At 46.2% G+C, this 20,995-nt stretch overlaps 1 protein-coding gene across 3 annotated transcripts in view; it reads right to left on the bottom strand.

The window, feature by feature from the left end:
- The window catches only part of LOC147106135 (polyglutamylase complex subunit TTLL1), a 101,531-nt gene that overhangs the window by 69,375 nt on the left and 11,161 nt on the right, over positions 1–20,995 (bottom strand). For all 3 annotated transcript variants that reach the window (XM_086008946.1, XM_086008947.1, XM_086008945.1), the window contains exon 2: positions 13,034–13,188. In XM_086008946.1, coding sequence (XP_085865072.1) covers positions 13,034–13,146 — 113 coding nt within the window. In that variant the 5' untranslated portion in view covers positions 13,147–13,188. The remainder of the gene's footprint in view (positions 1–13,033; positions 13,189–20,995) is intronic.

The raw sequence follows: 20,995 nt of genomic DNA, 5'->3' as shown, positions 1-20,995 counted from the left end.
CTATACGCCTAATGATGAAGTAGAGATATCCATAGTATCTACCTCCGATCCGGTGGTATTGGAACCAGATGAACCCGACACTGGCATTCAAGCCGAATCAGCCTTGCCAAAAGAACCTACTACACCACCAGAAACTACTACACCACCGAGGCGTTATCCGGACCGAGTCAGGAAGCCTCCAGAGAGACTGACTTATAATTGATTAACTGCAGCAATGTGTAGATTATTGTTTTTGTAACATGTAATTAATGCTTACTTAAAATATTATGTACTGGTTGGCTAAAAGGGGAGGAATTGTAGTGTATGTGCCTTTAAGAGCCCCCTGTGTACTGTAATGCCGGTAATGGCCACTCGGGCTATATAAGCCTGTATATTGTGTTGTATCAGTTAGTTCACCTCCAGACTTTGTTCAGTAAACACCTGTGAAACCAACTCCTGCCTTCCGTGTCTCTATGAACACACGAATACAACAAAAAACACTCAGGTAAAAGATTTAAAAGATTTTCTACAAGCCCTGTCTTGCAACACCTGTTTGTAAGCACTGTTCAAATGCTCCAGCTGCTTTATGGAGAGCAGGCCCAAATACAATAACAAATGGGGCCTTAATGAGCCTCGCACACATAGTGCACTGCATGCTGGCACATCAGGGTGCACCAGGTGCATAGTAGGCCTCAGGCATCTGTGTTTAATTGTCCTGGGAGTTGATCTACAATAGGCATCAGCTCAGTGGGCACCAGCCATTGCATTATCAGGCCCATACTCTTTTTTTCCATGTCTCTCTTTTTGAAAACAGGGATTCTTGTTGGGCTATGGTTCCGCAAAAGTTCGCCCAAGTGAACATTCTTCATGACTGAGCCTGGAGAACTAGCAGGCTATTTAACTGAGGTGGGGGAAGAGCTAAGGTGGTAAATTACCCTGTAGTTTTTTAAATTGCTACCTATATAGAATCCTGGGAAGTTGCTTAAAAATTACACTGAAACAGGAACCTTCATGTTGCATCATGTGGTTGGATCTAGGTTACTTCAGTATATTTTGCTCCTGCTGGATCTGCACTGTCCTAATGTCTTTCCTGCGCAATAACAACTCCACAAAGCATTATGGGCACGACGGCGCCCAAGGTCATCTGATACAATGAAATGTATTTACAAAACTATTGGGGGAAACAAAGTGCAAACGCAGCAAACCTCAGTAACCTTCACAGCTTGTCTGTGTCTTCCAACCTTTTTTTTTGCTTCCTCACCTTTTATATATATTCCCATTTATTCGCCAGATTTTGAATCTTGATCTTTGCCATTTTGACATTTGTGGCCATTGTGTTTTATATTGAGTTTCAGGGGATAAAATATGCAGAACCAAAAGAGAAACTTCACTGACATGCTTCTGAAACTATGCGCTGAAACGTGATTCTTCTGCCCCGCCCAGCCAAGTCCCCTCTTTCAGTAGAGCTGAGGGTAAATAAAGAAGCATCAAGGTATGTTTTCTGGCTGCCATGGCCTGTGTCACAGGAATGGAGTGAGTAATTGGGGGGCTGGATAATCAGCGGCAGATCCATATTGCTGTATCTGTGCCGCATTTGCATTGAGCACAATCTTCCGGCCAAGCTTTTAAACTGGCCTAAAGTGCGTTCACCCAAAATAGGCATGGGCTTCATTGAAATATATAGTGCATTTAGATTAAGCACAGTGCAATCTGTTTACAATGTGCTTGCACTTTGTGCTCTGTTCACCATCTGGGCTGGGCCAAAAGAAAGTTCCATGTGTGATGGACCTTTTCGGGGGCTGAAGTCTTTTCGCCATTTATTTTAATTGTCCAGTTTTACAATAAATTTTTAATACTGGAGTTTGCCAATTTTTTGGGCAGTTTATGCCAAGATATTTTCATCTTATTTTTTGTCACAGCAGCACATAATAGTTATGTGGAATCGAAGATAGCTGAATATTGTCTGCTAATTCATCTGAAGCCTAACTGTAATTGAAGCAATTCCAAGAAGGGTGGAACAGAAGGATCTGAAAAATGAGGCATGAAAAAGGAGCTTTTACAATACAAACTTTCATAGGAACTCACTGAATGAAGAAAAGAAAGACTTGCATTTATATAGCGCCTTTCACAACCTCGGGATGCCCCAAAGCGCTTTACAGTCAATGAAGTACTTTTGAATTGTAGTCACTATTGTAATGTAAAAAATATAGCAGCCAATGTGTGCACAGCAAGCTCCCACAAACAGCAATATGATAATGACCCCAGATAATTTGTTCTAGTGATATTGGTTGTGGGATAAATATTGGCCAGGACACCGGGGAGAACTCAAAATAGTGCAATGGGATCTTTTACATCCACCTGAGTTGGCAGATGTGACCTCGGTTTAACAGCTCATCTGATAGATGGTACCTCTGACAGTGCAGCACTCCCTCCGCAGAGTCAGCACTACTCTGGAGTGTCAGTCTAAATTTTGTTTTCAGTGCTCTGAAGTGGGACTGGAACCCACAACTCTCTGACTCAGAGGCAAGAGTGCAACCACTGAGTCATGGCTAACACACGTGAACAACAAGACAAGCAAGTCGCAAAGTCTCACGGTGGTTGGCAAGTCAAGTTAAAATTGATTTTAAAGCACCCTAAATACAGGTTATACTGACACAAAGAAAACATGCCAAGAAGATCAGCAGGCACCAAAGCTGGACTGCTCACACCTGCCATTATGCCACAAACCATATCTATTGACCCTGGCATATCTGCCTGGCAATTACTGAGGGGAGTGGCCTACTTGAGTCAGCAGGCATTAGCAGAGTTGCGACATCTGCTGTATGGATACCTGCAACCAACCTGCATCATGGGCAGCATTGCGATTGGCAGTCAAGGTCCCCTTCTCGCTCTACTTTTCTGACTTTGCCTTTTTCCAGGCTAGCATAGGGATCAACTGTAGTATCTGAAAATGTGTCATCAAACAGATGCATCGTTCAGCATTTTCATCTCCATACACACTGAGTATCTCAGCAGGATGATCTGACAGTTCTGCATTTTTCAAAGTAGAGATGCCATTGATAGCAGCCATGTGGCCAAACAGACAGTAGGTTCCTGTTCCTCCTCTGTCACCACACTGCTTCTCCTCACTTGTGCACTGTGACTCAGTCAATGCTATCTCCTCAAACTCACTACCTGTATTCTCCCAGACAAAAAGATACAAAGTAATGTTCTCTGGTATACTTCCAGTATTTGTGAAAGGAGGGGAATAAGAATTGAGGAGGTAAACGAGTGACTGGCAGCATGATGTGAGCACAACAAAGTTATCTTCGTAAATAACTGGGAACCCTTCCAGAATAAAACTGACCAGTAGAGGAAACACAGGCTATACTGAAACCAAGTAGGAACAAAAAGACTTGTGAGGAACATCAAGGCAGCAATAAAAATCATTTAAATTAGGTCAGGAAGAGGGAGAATGCCAAATGTAACAGGATTGCAGATGGAAATTGTTGGTTATGAGGTAGTCAACAGGCAGATACAGACAGAAATGCAGAGAGACTTGTGAACTGGAGATCAGAGATAAGCAGACACTGGCGCACATGAGTGGAGGAAATTCGTAATAAGATGTATGTCCATGAACACAAGAAACATTAGAAATAAGATGCTGGAACTGAATGCTGTTGTGGAAGTAGGGAACTACAATTTGGTGCCAATATCAGAAACATGGCTAAACTCAGAAGATGGAGGTGAGTTGAACATTCAGGGGTATAGATTATTTAGAAAAGACAGATGTGATTAAAAAAAAATGGAGGTGGTGTAGTCCTATATGTCAGGAACACCTCGAAAGTAAAAGAAGGGAAGTAGAATTCTACAAAATGAACTACTGTATTCTGTTTAGACATCTCTAAAGCTAAAAAAAAATTCAAGCCAGTCGGGGTATTCTATAGACCACCAAGTCAGAATAAGAAGGAGGTCAATTATCTCTATGAAGGAAGGATGTGTGAGAATAGAAAATTATTTTAATGGGAGACTTCAAGCAACCTAATATAAACTAGAAAAACCTAAGTAGTGTAGAATCAGAGTTAATAGATGTAGTGCATGAATACTTCTTGATGCATGCTTCAAGGAAGCCTTGAAAGAAAATGCTTATCTTGATCTGGATTCATTAATGACCCAGGAAATGTACAAGAAATGGAAATCATCACACCTCTGGGAACAGCGACTACAGACTGATAAAGTTATCGTGACCTGGGAGTCAGAAATACCTCAAGACCAGATGCCAAGTACATAACTTTAAAAGGACTAAATTTAATGCAATAATGGAACAACTAAAACAAATATCTTGGAGATAGTTCAACAACACTTCAGTGGAGGCTACTGTTAAAGGTATAATGTTGAGCATGCAGGATAAATTACCAAAACCAACAAGATCAGACTAAGCAAACATGATCCTAAAAGATTAAAGAACAAATTACACAGTTACAATGCACAATGAATTGTATTGAAATAGCTAAGATGAAGCTGAAAGAAATCTAGGAGTCTTAATAGACTCATCACTAAACATGTCCAACCAATGCAGAGCAACAATCAACAAAGCTAATAGGATGTTGAACTACATAGTCAAAATAATAGAATATAAGTCAGAAGAAATATGACCAAGCTGAATAGTGTACTGGCTGATGTTATTGTCAAAGGTCTGAATTACAAGAAAAGACTAAAGAGACTTGGGATTTCCAGACCAGAAAAGTGGTGTCTGAGAGATGATCTTACAGAGGTATCGAAGATTGTTAAACGTATAGACAAAGTTAGAAATATAGAAAAACAGGAGCAGGAGTAGGCCATTCGGCACTTCGAGCCTGCTCCGCCATTCAATATGAGCATGGCTGATCTATCTCAATACCATATTCCTGCTCTCTCCCCATACCCCTTGATGCCTTTTGTGTCCAGATGATGCCTTTTGTGTCTAGAGTTAACTCGCAATATTACTTTAAATTGAACTCGGGAATAGAATTGGGGGGACACAGGTTCAAACTAGTAAAAGGTAATTTAAGGACAGATATCAGGAAATTCTTCTTTACACAAAGAATGATCAATGTCTGGAATAAACTTCTGGTTGGACCAGTGAAGTTAAGAACCCGAGAATCATTTAAGATGCTACAGTTGGATGCTACAATGGGAGGACATTAGGATCTCTCTGGATGGATGATTTAATATGGGCGGATAACTTCATCATCCTTAATTATCTTGTGATTTTGTGTGTCACTGTGGTTATTCTTTCTATCATTGGTGTCTAGCTCTTGGTCACTGAGAGTGCTGTCAAGCAGATTGTCCATACATAAAATGACAAAAAGTAGATTGATGTTAGAACGCTGCCTCCAACACACATCTTCAAAGTTTGCATTAGAAATATTAACTCTACATGATATTTGTGTGGTTTCCTGTATGCCTAAGTGGCTGTGAGTGAGAAGGGAATAAGACGTAACAAGTGGATGGTACTAACCCTGAGCTTGGGGAAGATCTCTAGATTCACCCTCCCCTACTTCCTTCATCTTATGTGTAAGGAATGTCCAGGGTGGCTTCTTCCAAGGGAGTAGAACAAGGCTTGTAAGTTATTAGCCCCTCCCCCCTCCAGTTCAAATCTGCTCCCTTGTATTGTTTGTTTTGTCATCAAAGCAGAGCAGTAGACTTCCGTTGTTGTCAGTTGAAGGAGCACAAATACAGTAAAAGATACATGCCCAACCTACAACTCATCATGTGTCATGCAGCTAGGTTACATAGCAACGTGCTGGAAAAGTCTATGAAGTTCATTGGCCAGTTATTTTACAATAATTTTATTTGTGAAAACCTTTGAAAAGATGAATGTGCCAAGATTTTCAATTGTAAGTTGCAGCTTGAATAAGTGTCGTACTGGTGTAAGTCTATGTATGACAAGCAATGAAAGAGCTGTAAGGTTGTGTGAGCAGTAAATGTGGGACAGACTGAAAGGCAACACTTTGTGCCATACATACTTTTGGCATCTATTGTAAGGTAGTCTTGGCAGTCATGCTGAGCATTACTGCCACCTCCTGTCAGAAATGCTGCACTGCTGTTCTTTTGAGGCTGTTGCTCTGGAATCCCAGACAGGCTTTCCTTCATGCATTCACCTCAAGCAACAACATTTTCATTTCACCAACCACCAGAGGCTTTGGGGTTGTGCCACACCATCACTTACCCACAAACTTGGTTTGCTGCCTTCACACTTTTTCCTTTTGTCAAACTCTGGGTTTCGGAGCTTGAGCGGCAGCTGGAGTCACTGCGGTGCATCCGTGAGGCTGAGAACTTCGTGGATAGCACGTTTCTAGAGCTGGCCACCCCGCAGCTTAAGAGTGTGCAGGCAAAGAGGGAATGGGTGACCGCCAGACAGAAGAGGAGGACCAGACAGGTAGTGCAGGAGTCCCCGTAGTGCATCACGCTCGCCAACCAGTATTTTGTTCTGAGTACTGATGGGGGCGATGGTTCCTCTAGGGAGTACAGCCAGAGCCAAGTCCATGGCACCATGGGTGGCTCAGCTGTACAAGGCGGGAGGAAGAAGAATGGAAGAGCAATAGTGGTAGGGGATTCGATAGGGGAGCAGACAGGCGTTTCTGCGGCTATAGACGTGACTCCAGGATGGTATGTTACCTCCCTAGTGCCAGGGTCAAGGATGTCACTGAGCAGCTGCAGGGCATTCTGGGGGGAGAGGGTGAACAGCCAGAGGTCATGGTCCATATCGGTACCAACGACATAGGCAGAAAGAGGGATGAGGACCTTCAGGCAGAGTTTAGGGAGCTAGGAGAGATTAATAAGCAGGACCTCAAAGGTAGTAATCTCCGGATTACTCCCGGTGCCACGTGCTAGTGAGTACAGGAATAGGAGGATAGAACAGATGAATGCGTGGCTGGAGAGATGGTGCAGGAGGGAGGGCTTTAGATTCCTGAGACATTGGGACCGTTTCTGGGGAAGGTGTGACCTGTACAAGCCGGATGGGTTACACCTCAACAGAGCCGGGACCAATATTCTCGCGGGGAGGTTTGCTAGTGCTGTTGGGGAGGGTTTAAACTAGCTTGGCAGGGGGATGAGCACCAGCATATAGGAGTAGAAAAGAGGAATAAGGTGCATAAAAGAGTGTGTGTTGGATAGTACTAGAGAAGAAAGTAGTACTAGAGGCGGATGTAGTACCATATTAGATAGGAGCAAGCTAAGAAGGATTACGAAAAATTCGAAAATGGGGTTAGAATGCATGTATGTAAATGCACAAAGTGTGGTGAATAAGGTTGGTGAGCTACAAGCACAGTTAGCCATGTGGCAATATGATGTGGCAATAACATAAGAACATAAGAAATAGGAGCAGGAGTAGGCCAATCGGCCCCTCGAGCCTGCTCCGCCATTCAATAAGATCATGGCTGATCTGATCCTAACCGCCAATCTACTATCACAGAACCATCTCCTGAATCTAACAGAATTAGACACACGAAATAGGAGCAGGATCAGGCTACATGGCCCCTGGGCCCGCTCCACTGCCCACAGGGCCATGTCCGATCCGAACCTAGACTCATGTCCAAATTCCTGCCCGCTCCCCGTAACCCTTAATTCCCTTTACTTCTAGGAAACTGTCTATTTCTGTTTTAAATTTATGTAATGATGTAGCTTCTACAGCTTTTTGGGGCAGCATATTCCATGGACCTACCACCCTCTGAGTGAAGTAGTTCCTCCTCATCTCAGTTTTGAAAGAGCAGCCCCTTATTCTAAGACTATGCCCCCTAGTTCTAGTTTCACCCATCATCGGGAACATCCTCCCCGCATCCACCCGATCCAACCCCTTCACAATCTTATATGTTTCAATAAGATCGCCTCTCATTCTTCTGAACTCCAATGAGTAGAGTCCCAATCTACTCAACCTCTCCTCATATGTCCATCCCCTCATCCCCGGGATTAACCGAGTGAACCTTCTTTGTACTGACTCGAGAGCAAGTATGTCTTTTCTTAAGTATGGACACCAAAACTGTACGCAGTATTCCAGGTGCGGTCTCACCAATACCTTGTACAACTGAAGCAATACCTCCCTATTTTTATATTCTATCCCCCTAGCAATGAAAGCCAACATTCCATTGGCTTTCTTAATCACTTGCTGCACCTGCATACTAGCCTTTTGAGTTTCGTGCACCAGGACCCCCAGATCCCTTTGTACTTCAGTACTTTCCAGTTTCTTGCCATTAAGATAATAACTTGCTCTACGATTTTTCCTGCCAAAGTGCATAACCTCACACTTTCCAGTATTGTATTCCATCTGCCAAATCTCTGCCCACTTACTTAGCCTGGCTATGTCACCTTGCAGATTTTTTATGTCCTCCTCACTCACTACTTTCCCTCCCATCTTAGTATCATCTGCAAACTTTGATATGTTACACTCGGTCCCCTCCTCCAAATTGTTAATATAGATTGTAAAGAGTTGGGGACCCAGCACTGACCCCTGCGGAACACCACTAGTTACTGATTGTCAGTCTGAGAATGAACCATTTATCCCAACTCTCTGCCTTCTGTTAGATAGCCAATCCTCTATCCATGCCAGAATATTACCCCCAATCCCGTGATTTTTTACCTTAAACAATAACCTTTTGTGTGGCACCTTGTCAAATGCCTTTTGGAAGTCTAAATACACTACGTCCACTGGTTCCCCTTTATCCACCCTATATGTTACTTCCTCAAAGAACTCCAGCAAATTTGTCAAACATGACTTCCCCGTCATAAAACCATGCTGACTTTGTCCTATTAAATTATGATTATCCAAATGTCCTGTTACTGTCTCCTTAATAATGGACTCCAAAATTTTACCTACCACAGATGTTAGGCTGCGGAAACATGGCTTAAAAACAGTGAGGACTGGGCACTTAATATTCAAGGGTACAAGGTGTTCAGAAAAGATAGGGAAAGAACAAAGGGAGGTGGGATAGCAGTGCTGATTAAGGAAGACATTGTAGTGTTAGAAAGGGAGAATGTTCTTGAGGGGACAAGGACAGAATCCATTTGGTTAAAGATGAGGAGCAAAAAGGGTATGATCATGCTATTGGGGGTATTCTACATGCCTCCAAATAGTGAGAGGGAGGTAGAGGAGCAAATCTTCAGGGAAATCGCAGAGATATGCAAAAGCTATAGAGTGGTGATATTGGGGGACTTTAATTACCCAAATATCAATTGGTATAATGCTAGGGTAAAGGGAAATTTCTGAAATGTGTTCCGGAGAATGTCCTTGACCAATATGTTCTTGGTCCAACTAGGAAGGAGGCATTGCTGGATCTGGTGCTGGGGAATGAGGTGGGCCAGGTGAACCAAGTGGGAGTACACTTGGGTACACGTGATCATCATATCATAAGATTTAGATTAGCAATGGAGAGGAGCAAGGAACAATCTAGAGTGGAACTTCTAAATTGGAATAGGGCTAACTTCAATAGGATGCGAAAGGATCTAGCCAGGGTAAAATGGAAACAAAGACTGACAGGAACAACTGTAACGGAACAATGGATGATCTTTAAGTACAGGCTAGGTACATTCCAACAAGAGGGAAGGGTAAGGGAACCAAAGCAAGGGCTCCTTGGATGACAAGGGAGATAGGGAAGACGATGAAACAAAAAACGAGGGTGTATGATGCATGTCAGGTGAATTCTTCAAGGGAAAACCAGACCAAATACAACAAGTTGAGAGGGGAAGGGAAGATGAAAATAAGATTGGCAAAGAGTATGAGAGTAGAATGGCGGTTAACATAAAAGGGATCCCAAAAATCTTCTAACGACATGTAAAGGGTAAGTGGGTGGTAAGAGGCTGGGTGGGACCTATTAGGGACAAAGAAGGTGATATATGCTTAGAGGCGCAGGGCAAGGCTAGAATACTCAACGAGTACTTTGTATCAGTGTTTACTAAGGAGGTGGATGCTGACAAATGGAAAAGGTAGAAGCAATGGAAGGGGTGAAAATTGATAGACAGGATGTACTAGAAAGGCTGGGTATGCTTAGAGTGGATAAGTCGCCTGGTCCAGATGGCTTGCATCCCAGGTTGCTAAAGGAATTGGGGGAGGAGATAGCGGAAGGGCTTGCCATAATTTTCCAATCTTCCTTAGCTGCAGGGGAGGTGCCTGAGGATTGGAAAATGGCAAATGTGACACCATTGTTCAAGAAAGGGTGTAAGGACAATCCTAGTAACTACAGGCCGGTCAGTTTAACATCAGTGGTAGGTAAAGTTTTAGAAACAATAATCAACGGGGGAAAAAACAGGCACTTGGAGAGGTTTAAGCTAATTAAGGAGAGCCAACACAGAATTGTAAAAGGCAGATCGTGTTTTACTAATCTAATTAAATTTTTTGATGAAGTAACAGGGAGGATTGATGAAGGGAATGCAATGGATGTTGTCTACATGGATTTTAGGAAGGCATTTAACAAAGTACCACATAGAAGGTGGCATAGTGGTTAGCACTGTTGCCTCACAGCGCCAGGGACCCGGGTTCGAATTCGGCCTCGGGCGACTGTCTGTGTGGAGTTTGCACATTCTCCCCGTGTTTGCGTGGGTTTCCTCCGGGTGCTCCGGTTTCCTCCCACAGTCCAAAGATGTGCGGGTTAGGTTGATTTGGCTATGATAAATTGACCCTTAGTGTTAGGGGATTAAATACGTGGGGTTACGGGGATAGGGTGGGATATGTGTCGGTGCAGGCTCGATGGGCCAAAATGGCCTCTATCTGCACTGTAGATTCTGTGATTCTGTGTGATTCTGTGAGAAGGCTGGTTAACAAAATTGAGGCTCATGGAATAGGTGGGTCAGTGGCAGCTTGGATACAGAATTGGCTTAAGGACAGAAAACAGCGAGTGTGGTAAATGGCTGTTTTTCAGACTGGAAGATGGTAGACAGTGGTGTTCCCCAAGGGTCTGTGCTGGGGCCACTGCTTTTTTTGATATATATAAATGACCTGGATATTGGAATACAGAGTAGAATTTCTAAATTTGCCAATGACACCAAACTTGAGGGTGTGGCAAACAGTGATGATGATACCAATCGACTGCAACAGGACATAGAAAGGATAGCAGAATGGGCAGACAAGTGGCAGATGGTATTTAATACAGAGTAGTGTGAGGTGATGCATTTTGGCAGAAGGAACAGGGAGAGGCAATATACACTCAATGGCACAGTTTTAAAGAGTGTGCAGGGACAGAGGGACCTGGGAGTTAATGTGCATAGGTCCCTGAAGGTGGCGGGACATATTGAGAGAGTGGTTAGCAAAGCATATGGGATCTTGGGCTTCATAAATAGAGGTATTAAGTACAAAAGTAGAGAAGTTATGCTGAACCTGTATAAAGCACTGGTTAGGCCACAACTGGAGTATTGCGTCCAGTTCTGGTCACCACACGTGGTAACCAGAACTGGATGTGAAGGCCCTTGAGAGGGTGCAGAGGAGATTTACCAGAATGGTTCTGGGGATGGGGGATCTTAGTTACAAGAACAGGTTGGAGAAGCTGGATTTGTTTTCATTAGAGCAAAGGAGGTTGCGGGGTGACTTGATAGAGGTGTACAAGATTATGACGGGTTTGGATAGGCTGGACGGGGAAAGGCTGTTCCCACTAGTTGATGGACTAGGGGACACATTAAAAGTTTTGGGCAAGAGATACAGGGGGGATGTGAGGAAAAACCTTTTTATGCAGTTAGTGGTGATGACCTGGAACTCGCTGCCGACAGAAATGGTGGAAGCGGAGACACTCAATGTTTTGAAGAGGAGACTGGATAGGCACTTGAGAGAAATAAACTTGCAGGGCTACGGGGATAGAGCGGGGGAATGGAACTGACTGAATTGCTCTACAGAGAGCCGGCACGGACTTGATGGGCCGAATGGCCTCCTTCTGTGCTGTTATGACTCTATGGCCTAGAAATTCGGTGGAGCCCCAAACGGGGCGCCAAGCTCGCCTGGGCGCTGGAATTACCGCTGCGAACGGAGCTGTTGCGCCCGCCGGAAATTCCGTTTGAGCGCCCCAAGAGGGACGCGGGGCGCTGCTCGAGGCACCCCACGTCCCTCTTGGGGCGCTGAAACTGAATATCGCAGCGCAACGTGCCGCAGCGCCACACGCTGCGGCACGGTGCGCTGCGGTACTGCAGGCCTTCCTCCCCTTCTTAAGGGGGAGGGGCCTGCACCAGCGCGATGACCGATTACGAGTGCCGGCAAAAGAGCCCGGCACCGAGGAGAAGTGCCGGGCTCTCGGGACACAGCCGGCACTGCCCGGCGGGGGGCGGGGGGATCAGGAGGCCGGGGACGGAGGTGCTGGCAGGCGGCCACTGAAAAAAATGGCCGCCCCGCACCTCCACCTTAATTTGCGCCACTACTGCCACAGGTAGGCCCCGTGAACTGGGTGCGATTTGCGACCGGCGTTACAGAGGCGGGCGCGACCAAATATTGCGGTCGGGGCGGTAGCGGGGCGTTGCGCACACCGATGACGTCATCGGTGGCGGCGCAGCGCTACAGGCTAACGCCGCCATTAGCGCCCCGCTAAATATCGCAGGAGGCGTGGCCAGTGGCGCTAAAGCCACTGAGTGCCCTCTTTAGGCGCTAACTGGTGGCGCAGCCCACCGAATTTCTAGGCCTATGACTCTTCTTCCTCCTCCTGATGCAGCCTGTGGAAGCCTGAGCACTCTTTTAAACTACCTGCAGCCTTTAGGAAAGTTGAAATAAGTTTTGTCTTTACAGACTGCTTGTGTGCACAATTTCCTCCCATCTCCAAACTTTGTGGAGCCCCAGTGCCAGGAAACATATGGCCTTACAATTTATGGCTAATTAGGGCAGATTTTGGAACATCCTGAAAAGCTGGACGAATGTCACCAAGTATAAAGCTCAGTTTGCTCTAGTTACACTGCTTCACCATCTGGCATGAGAAACCCTGCAGGGATGGATACTATATAACATCACTGCATTGCAGTGTTGTTTTCAATAAATTCCGGTACTAATGACTCTAATAACTACTACTCCAAAGACGCCATCCACAGTAATCAGGTCAGCATCTGTGCACTTACTGTTAAGCAATTTACTCACCAATAAAAATTCCAGTCTTCGTTTTCTGATACCGGGATCCAGCCTCTTTTTTCAAAGTTATTTATAAGCACAGACTTGTCAATGTCCGTTACCCATTTCACTATTCCTGCCATGATCTTTCTGAAGCATGTGAACTGCCGCAGATTCAGTTAACACTGTCAAAGAAAAACACAATATTGTACTTACAGGACAAAACAAAGATCTGTAGGAATTGATGTTTCTCCAATGATTTTAATAAAAGTACATCTGAGGTACAAACCTTAAATACTCTTGGTGAAATTGCAATCTTAATTTCATGGATTTTTGTTATTCCTTGAATGAAAACCCTTAACATGACCTATCTAAGATTGCGACCATCCGTTCAGCTGCCTCTACCACTTCCCTTCCTTCCCCTAACCCACCAGGCCTAACTTCCTCTAAGGTTCCCCCCACCCTAGCCCTGAACTCGCATCTTTCTCCAGTTTCTGTCTGATCTCCCCTCTTGACCTCTCCATGCTCATCTTGTCCATGAGACCCACTTCCTGCTCCCTCGACCCTATTCCCACTAAACTGCTGACCACCCAACTTCCTTTTCTGGCTCCCATGTTAGCTGACATTGTTAACGGTTCTCTCTCCTTGGGTACTGTCCCCCTCTCCTTACATAGAAACATAGAAGATAGGAGCAGCAGTAGGCCATTCGGCCATTCAATGAGAGCATGGCTGATCATCCAAATTCAGTACCCTGTCCCTGCCTTCTCCCCATATCCCTTGATCCCTTTAGCCTCAAGAAATATATCTAACTCCTTCTTGAATATATTTAATGAACTAGCTTCCACTGCCTTCTGTGGTAGAGAATTCCACAGGTTCACCACTCTCTGGGTGAAGAAATTCCTCCTCATCTCTGTCTTAAATGGCTTACCCCTTATCCTTAGACTGTGACCCCTGGTTCTGGACTCCCTGGCCATCGGGAACATCCTTCCTGCATCTAGTCTGTCTAGTCCTGTTAGAATTTTATAAGTTTCAATGAGATCCCCTCTCATTCTTCTAAACTCCAGCGAGTATAAGCCCAATCGACCCAATCTCTCCTCATACGTCATTCCTGCCATCCCAGGTATCAGTCTGGTGAATCTTCGCTGCACTCCCTCCATGGCAAGAACATCCTTCCTCAGATAAGGCGACCAAAATTGCACACAATACTCAAGATGCGGTCTCACCAAGGCCCTGTACAACTGCAGCAAGACATCCTTGTTCCTGTACTCGAACCCTCTCGCTACGAAGGCCAACATACCATTTGCCTTCATAACCGCCTGCTGCACCTGCATGCTTACCTTCAGTGACTGGTGCACAAGGACACCCAGGTCTCGTTGCACTTCCCCTTTTCCCAATCTATTGCCGTTTTTGCCACCAAATTAGATAACCTCGCATTTATCCACATTATACTGCATCTGCCATGCTTCTGCCCAATCACCCAACCTGTCCAAATCATACTGGAGTTTCTCGGCATCCTCCTCACAGCACACACGCCCACCCAGCTTTGTGTCATCTGCAAACTTGGAGATATTGGCCTAGAAATTCAGTTTGGGGCACCCAGCTCGCCTGGGCGCCGGAATTACCGCTGCGCGCGGAGCCACTTGCGCCAGCGGGATATTCAGTTTCAGCGCCCCAAGTGGAAGCCGGCCGCTAAACAAGGGTTTCGGCGCCCCGCTTGGGGCGCTGAAACTGAATATCGGCGTGCAAAGTGCCGCAGCGCCACCCGCTGCGGCACGGCAGCCTGCGGTACTGCAGGCCTTCCTCTCACCGGCCGGCTGAGAGTGTTTGGGAGTGTGGCCGGCCGCACCTCCACCTTAACTCGCCCCACTACCGGCACAGGTAGGCCCCTGTGTACCGGTCGCTGTTTGCGGCCGGCGCGGAGGAGGCGGCAGCGACCCAATATGGCCAGCGGGGCGATAGCGGGGCGCTGCGCACACCGATGATGTCATCGGTGGTGGCGCAGCGTTACAGGCTAACGCCGCCATTAGCGCCCTGCTAAATATCGCGGTAGGTTTGGACAGTGGCGCAAAAGCCCTCTTTGGGCGCAAACTGGTGGCGCAGGCCACTGAATTTCTAGGCCATTACATCTAGTTCCCTCGTCTAGATCATTAATATATATTGTGAATAGCTGAGGTCCCATGACCGATCCCTGCGGTACCCCACTAGTCACTACCTGCCACTCGGAAAAAGACTCGTTTATTCCAACTCTTTGCTTCCTGTCTGCCAACCAGTTCTCTATCCAAGTCAGTACCTTGCCCCCAAGCCCATGTGCCTTAACTTTACATGCTAATCTCTTATGCGGGACCTTATCGAAGGCCTTTTGAAAGTCGAAATACACCACATCCACTGGTTCTCCCTTATCTATTCTACCAGTTACATCCTCAAAAAATTCCAGTAGATTAGTCAAGCATGATTTACCTTTTGTAAATCCATGTTGACTTTGTCCGATCCTGTCACTGTTTTCCAAGTGCTCTGCTATTACATCTTTTATAATGGACGCTAGCATTTTCCCCACTACCGATGCCAGGCTTACTGGTCTATAATTCCCCGTTTTCTCTCTACCACCTTTTTTGAATAGTGGGGTAACATTAGCTACCCTCCTTCAAATCTGCCGTCATCACCCCTCCTCAAAAAAGCAACCCTTGACCCCTCCGTCCTTGCAAACTACTGCCCCATCTCCAACCTCCCTTTCCTCTCCAAAGTCCTTGAATGTGTTGTCGCCTCCCAAATCCGTGCCCATCTTTCCCGGAACTCCAATTTAAATCCCGCCAATCCAGTTTCCGCCCCGCCACAGTACCGAAACGGCACACATCAAAGTCACAAATGACATACTTTGTGACTGTGACAAAGGTAAACTATCCCTCCTCATCCTTCTCAACCTGTCTGCAGCCTTTGACACAGTTGACCACTCCATCCTCCTCCAACGCCTCTCCACCATTGTCCAGCGAGGTGGGACTGCACTCGCCTGGTTCCATTCTTATCTATCTAATCGTAGTCAGAAAATCAGCTGCAATGGCTTCTCTTCTCACTCCTGCATCGTTACCTCTGGGGTCCCCCAAGGATCTATCCTTGGCCCCCTCCTATTTCTAATCTACATGCTGCCCCTTGGCGACATCATCCGAAAAAACAGCATCAGTTTCCACATGTATGCTGACAACACCCAGCTCTACCTCAGCACCACTTCTTTCGACCCCTCCATGGCCTCTAAATTGACACACTGTTTGTCTGACATCCAGTACTGGATGAGCAGAAATGTTCTCCAATTAAACATAGAAGATAGGAGCAGGAGTAGGCCATTCGGCCCCTCGAGCCTGCTCCGCCATTCAATGCGATCATGGCTGATCATCCAAATTCAGTACCCTGTCCCTGCTTTCTCCCCATACCCCTTGATCCCTTTAGCCTTAAGAAATATATCCAACTCCTTCTTGAATATATTTAATGAATTGGCCTCTACTGCCTTCTGTGGTAAAGAATTCCAAAGGTTCACCACTCTCTGGGTGAAGAAATTTCTCCTCATTTCTGTCCTAAATGGCTTACCCCTTATCCTTAGACTGTGACCCCTGGTTCTGGACTCCCCGACCATTGGGAACATCCTTCCTGCATCTAGTCTGTCCAGTCCTGTAAGAATTTTATAAGTTTCAATGAGATCCCCTCTCATTCTTCTAAACTCCAGTGAGTATAAGCCCAATCGACCCAATCTCTCCTCATACGTCATTCCTGCCATCCCAGGTATCAGCCTGGTGAATCTTCGCTGAACTCCTTCCATGGCAAGAACATCCTTCCTCAGATAAGGCGACCAAAACTGCACACAATAAATATTGGGACGACCAAAGCAATTGTCTTTGGGCCATGCCACAAACTCCGTTCCCTAGCCATGGACTCCAACCCTCTCCTTGGCATCTGTCTGAGGCAGAACCAGGCTGTTCGCAACTTTGGAGTCATATTTGATCCTGAAATGAGCTTCCAACCACATACCCGTGGCATAACTAAGACTGCCTATTTCCACCTCCGTAATATTGCCCGTCTCCGCCCCTGTCTCAACTCATCTGCTGCTGAAACCCTCAACCATGCCTTGTTACCTCTGGACTTGACTATTCCAATGCACTCCTTCCTGGCTGGCCTGCCACATTCTACCCTATGTAAACTTGAGGTCATCCAAAGCTCGGCTGCCTGTGTCTTAACTCGCACCAAGTCCCGTTCACCCATCACCCCTGTGCTCGCTGACCTACATTGGCTCCCAGTTAAGCAACGCCTTGATTTTAAAATTCACATCCTTGTTTTCAAATCCCTCCATGGCCTCGCCCCTCCCTATCTCTGTAATCTCCTTCAGCCCCACAAGCCCCCGAGATATCCGCGCTCCTCAAATTCTGCCCCCTTGAGCATCCCTGATTATAATCGCTCAACCATCGGTGGCCGTGCCTTCAGCTGCCTAGGCCCTAAGCTCTGGAACTCCCTCCCGAAACTTCTCCGCCTCTCTACCTCTCTTTCCTCCTTTAAGATGCTCCTTAAAATCTACCTCTTTGACCAAGCTTTTGGTCATTTGCCTTCATCTCTTATGCAGCTCGATGTCAATTTTTTGTCTTATAACACTCCTGTGAAGTGCCTTGGGACGTTTTACTATGTTAACGGCGCTTTTTGTTGTTGTACTGGTATTTTTCTTTCAGTTTAAATCAATGATATGAACATGAGTTCAAATCCCACCCTGGCAGTTTGTGAATTTGAATTCAGTTTTAAAAATCTGGACATAAAACCAGTCTGGACTATATATGACTCCAGTCCTAAGCCAACATGGTTGACTCTTAACTGCCCTCTGAAGTGGCCTAGCAAGCCACTCAGTTATATTAAACTGCTCAAGGCAAAGACCCACCACCACCTTCTCAAGGGCAACTAGGGATAGGCAATAAATGCCAGTCTTGCCAGTGACGCCCATATCCTGAGAATTAATCATTGAAACATAGAAACATAGAAGATAGGAGCAGGAGTAGGCCATTCAGCCCTTCGAGCCCGCTCCGCCATTCAATGAGATCATGGCTGATCATCCAAATTCAGTACCCTGTCCCTGCCTTCTCCCCATATCCCTTGATCCCTTTAGCCTTAAGAAATATATCCAACTCTTTCTTGAATATATTTAATGAAATGGCCTCCACTGCCCTCTGTGGCAGAGAATTCCACAGGTTCACCACTCTCTGGGTGAAGAAATTCCTCCTCATTTCAGTCCTAAATGTCCTACCCCTTATCCTTAGACTATGACCCCTGGTTCTAGACTCCCCGACCATCGGGAACATCCTTCCAGCATCTAGTCTGTCCAGGCCTGACAGAATTTTATAGGTTTCAATGAGATCCCCTCTCAATCTTCTAAACTCCAGTGAGTATAAGCCCAATCGACACAATCTCTCCTCATACGTCATTCCTGCCATCCCAGGTATCAGCCTGGTGAATCTTCGCTGCACTCCTTCCATGGCAAGAATGTCCTTCCTCAGGTAAGGCGACCAAAACTGCACACAATACTCAAGCTGCGGTCTCACCAAGTCCCTGTACAACTGCAGCAAGACATCCTTGTTCTTGTACTCGAACCCTCTTGCTACGAAGGCCAACATACCATTTGCCTTCTTAACCGCCTGCTGCACCTGTATGCTTACCTTCAGCGACTGGTGCACAAGAACACCCAGGTCTCTTTGCACTTCCCCTTCTCCCAATCTATTGCCATTCAAATAATAATCTGCCTTCCTGTTTTTGCCACCAAAGTGGATAACCTCACATTTATCCACATTATAGTGCATTTGCCATGTTTCTGCCCAATCACCCAACCTGTCCAAGTCGTACTGGAGTTTCATGACATCCTCCTCACAGCATACCCTCCCACCCAGCTTTGTGTCGTCTGCAAATTTGGAGATATTACATCCAATTCCCTCGTCCAGATCATTAATATATATTGTGAACAGCTGGGGTCCTAGGACTGATCCTTGCGGTACCCCACTAGTCACTGCCTGCCACTCGGAAAACGACCCATTTATTCCAACCAGTGATAGAAATTAATTTGACTCGTCACTAGCAAATTGGACTGCCCATGTAACTTTAGTAATCGTACATTCATCCATTTTATGACAACCAGGTGCCAGCTGTAGCTCAGTAGTAGCACTCTCACCTCGGAGTCAGAAGGTCGTGTGTTGAAGTCCCACTCCAGGAACTTGAGCACATAGGCCCAGATTTTACTGACCTCGACAGGTCCGGTGCGGCCGGTGTCAGTGACGGGTTGCGGCCCCGCTGCTAGCTCCATCCCGCTGCCCAAAACAAATTTATCTCAATGGGCCCTATTAAGCCCGCCCAGCGCATTTCCCGGCCCAATTAGATGGAGCGGGTCTGGTGACATCATTCATGACGCATCTTGAGCCGGTATCCTTAAATGGACCATAGCCACATTTCTTTTGACGTTTGTGCTGTCAGTGTTCTACAGCATTGAAGTGCTGCGCACACTGATTATCACTGCACAGAGGTGCAGGGCTGCACCCAGGTTCTCCAATGACTCCCTCCATATGCTTATGGAGGGAGTCACAGCACTCGGGGAGGTCCTCTTCCATTCCCATGGGGGGAAGAGACCTCCCCAGGAGACCAAGACAGCCTGGTTGCACATTGCAGAGGAGGTCACAAGCAGGGATGTGGTCAGGAGGACCTGGGTGCAGTGGCGCAAATGTTTAAATTATCTCATTAGATTAGGAAACGTTAGTACAAAGCCACACTCACCTTCATCCTGCTGTGCCTCTCATCACATCCCCATCACTCTGCCTTCCCTACCCTGCTCCTGCATATCCTTAATCACACCAACATACCTTGCACCTCCACCCATCCCTCTCTATCTACATTATCACATCCCCATCTCACGAGCCACCCCTCACACTCACTCTCATCCTAGTGCTATCATACCAACTAACAACACACAAGGGTAGCCACTTGGGTGCTTTATCCAATGTTCATGTAAAGTTTCTGTTAATGTGCTGTCAAACATTGAAACCTTTATTTTCAACACTCTGCGTTCTTGGACAGATTTGTGTGCGCCTTTGGAAGTGGTTTAGTGAGTTGTAGTGAATGGTTAGACATAACGGTACCCCCCACAATGGTGGTGAGTGTGAAAGGAATGGCTTGGACATTGTAGGGATGCTTTATGGTGTTGGTGTGGAGTGGTGCCAACCTGGCGCATCATGTGGCAGCCAGGGTGTACAGCGTCAAGTGAAATAAATCTGACCATGGTGAGGCCATCCCTGGCAACAATGTGCTCAGGTGCTGATGCCCTCTGTCCTGTGCAGCATCAGGTGATTGCAGAGAAGGTTAGTGTTGTTGTTGGTGCTGCTGGAGTGCTAGGTGCTGCTGGTGTTGGGGCTGATCATGGTCAGATTCTGAGGAGCAAGGTGCATAAAGGGCACCCGTATTGATGGAATAGATGGCATGTAAAGTAGAGATGACAAAAGCATTCTGTCAACGATGAGAGTTTTTCCAATGGAGTAACACTGGATGGACAGTGGAAAGACTGCAGCCTGCAGAGTCTGTGCTGGAAATGGACTGAGCAACACCTTGTGGCTGAGGAAAGTGATCATCTGTCAGGTGGGAGCTTTTACTGTACATTTGATGCTGTCAAGTAATCAGCTGGAACAATGGCCACTGAACTCCCGCCTCAGGTTGACAGATGTGGTCCCCGAACAGCGTAGTTCCTGTGACCATGCAGTTAAAGTTAAAAAGTAAGTTGACAAAACCTGTTAACAATCTGTCAACTAGATGCTAATAATTTCAATTGGGTCCCCCGTCGCTGTCAGTCGGGTCTGCTCAACGTTGACAGACCCGGCAGTGGGAAAGGTGCGTTGCAGCGGGTTGACAGTGGGTTTCTGACCCGCTGTCAAAAAAAACTTTCCAACCGGCCTGCCACCGATCCCGCACGCTAACCTCACGGAAAATCTCGGCCAT

Source organism: Somniosus microcephalus, chromosome 16 (assembly GCF_052327205.1).
Source record: "Somniosus microcephalus isolate GS21.2 chromosome 16, FLI_Smic_1.0, whole genome shotgun sequence".
NCBI lineage: Eukaryota > Metazoa > Chordata > Chondrichthyes > Squaliformes > Somniosidae > Somniosus > Somniosus microcephalus.
The sequence above is the reverse complement of the archived record's forward strand: the minus strand, read 5'-3'. Positions and strand labels throughout refer to the sequence as shown.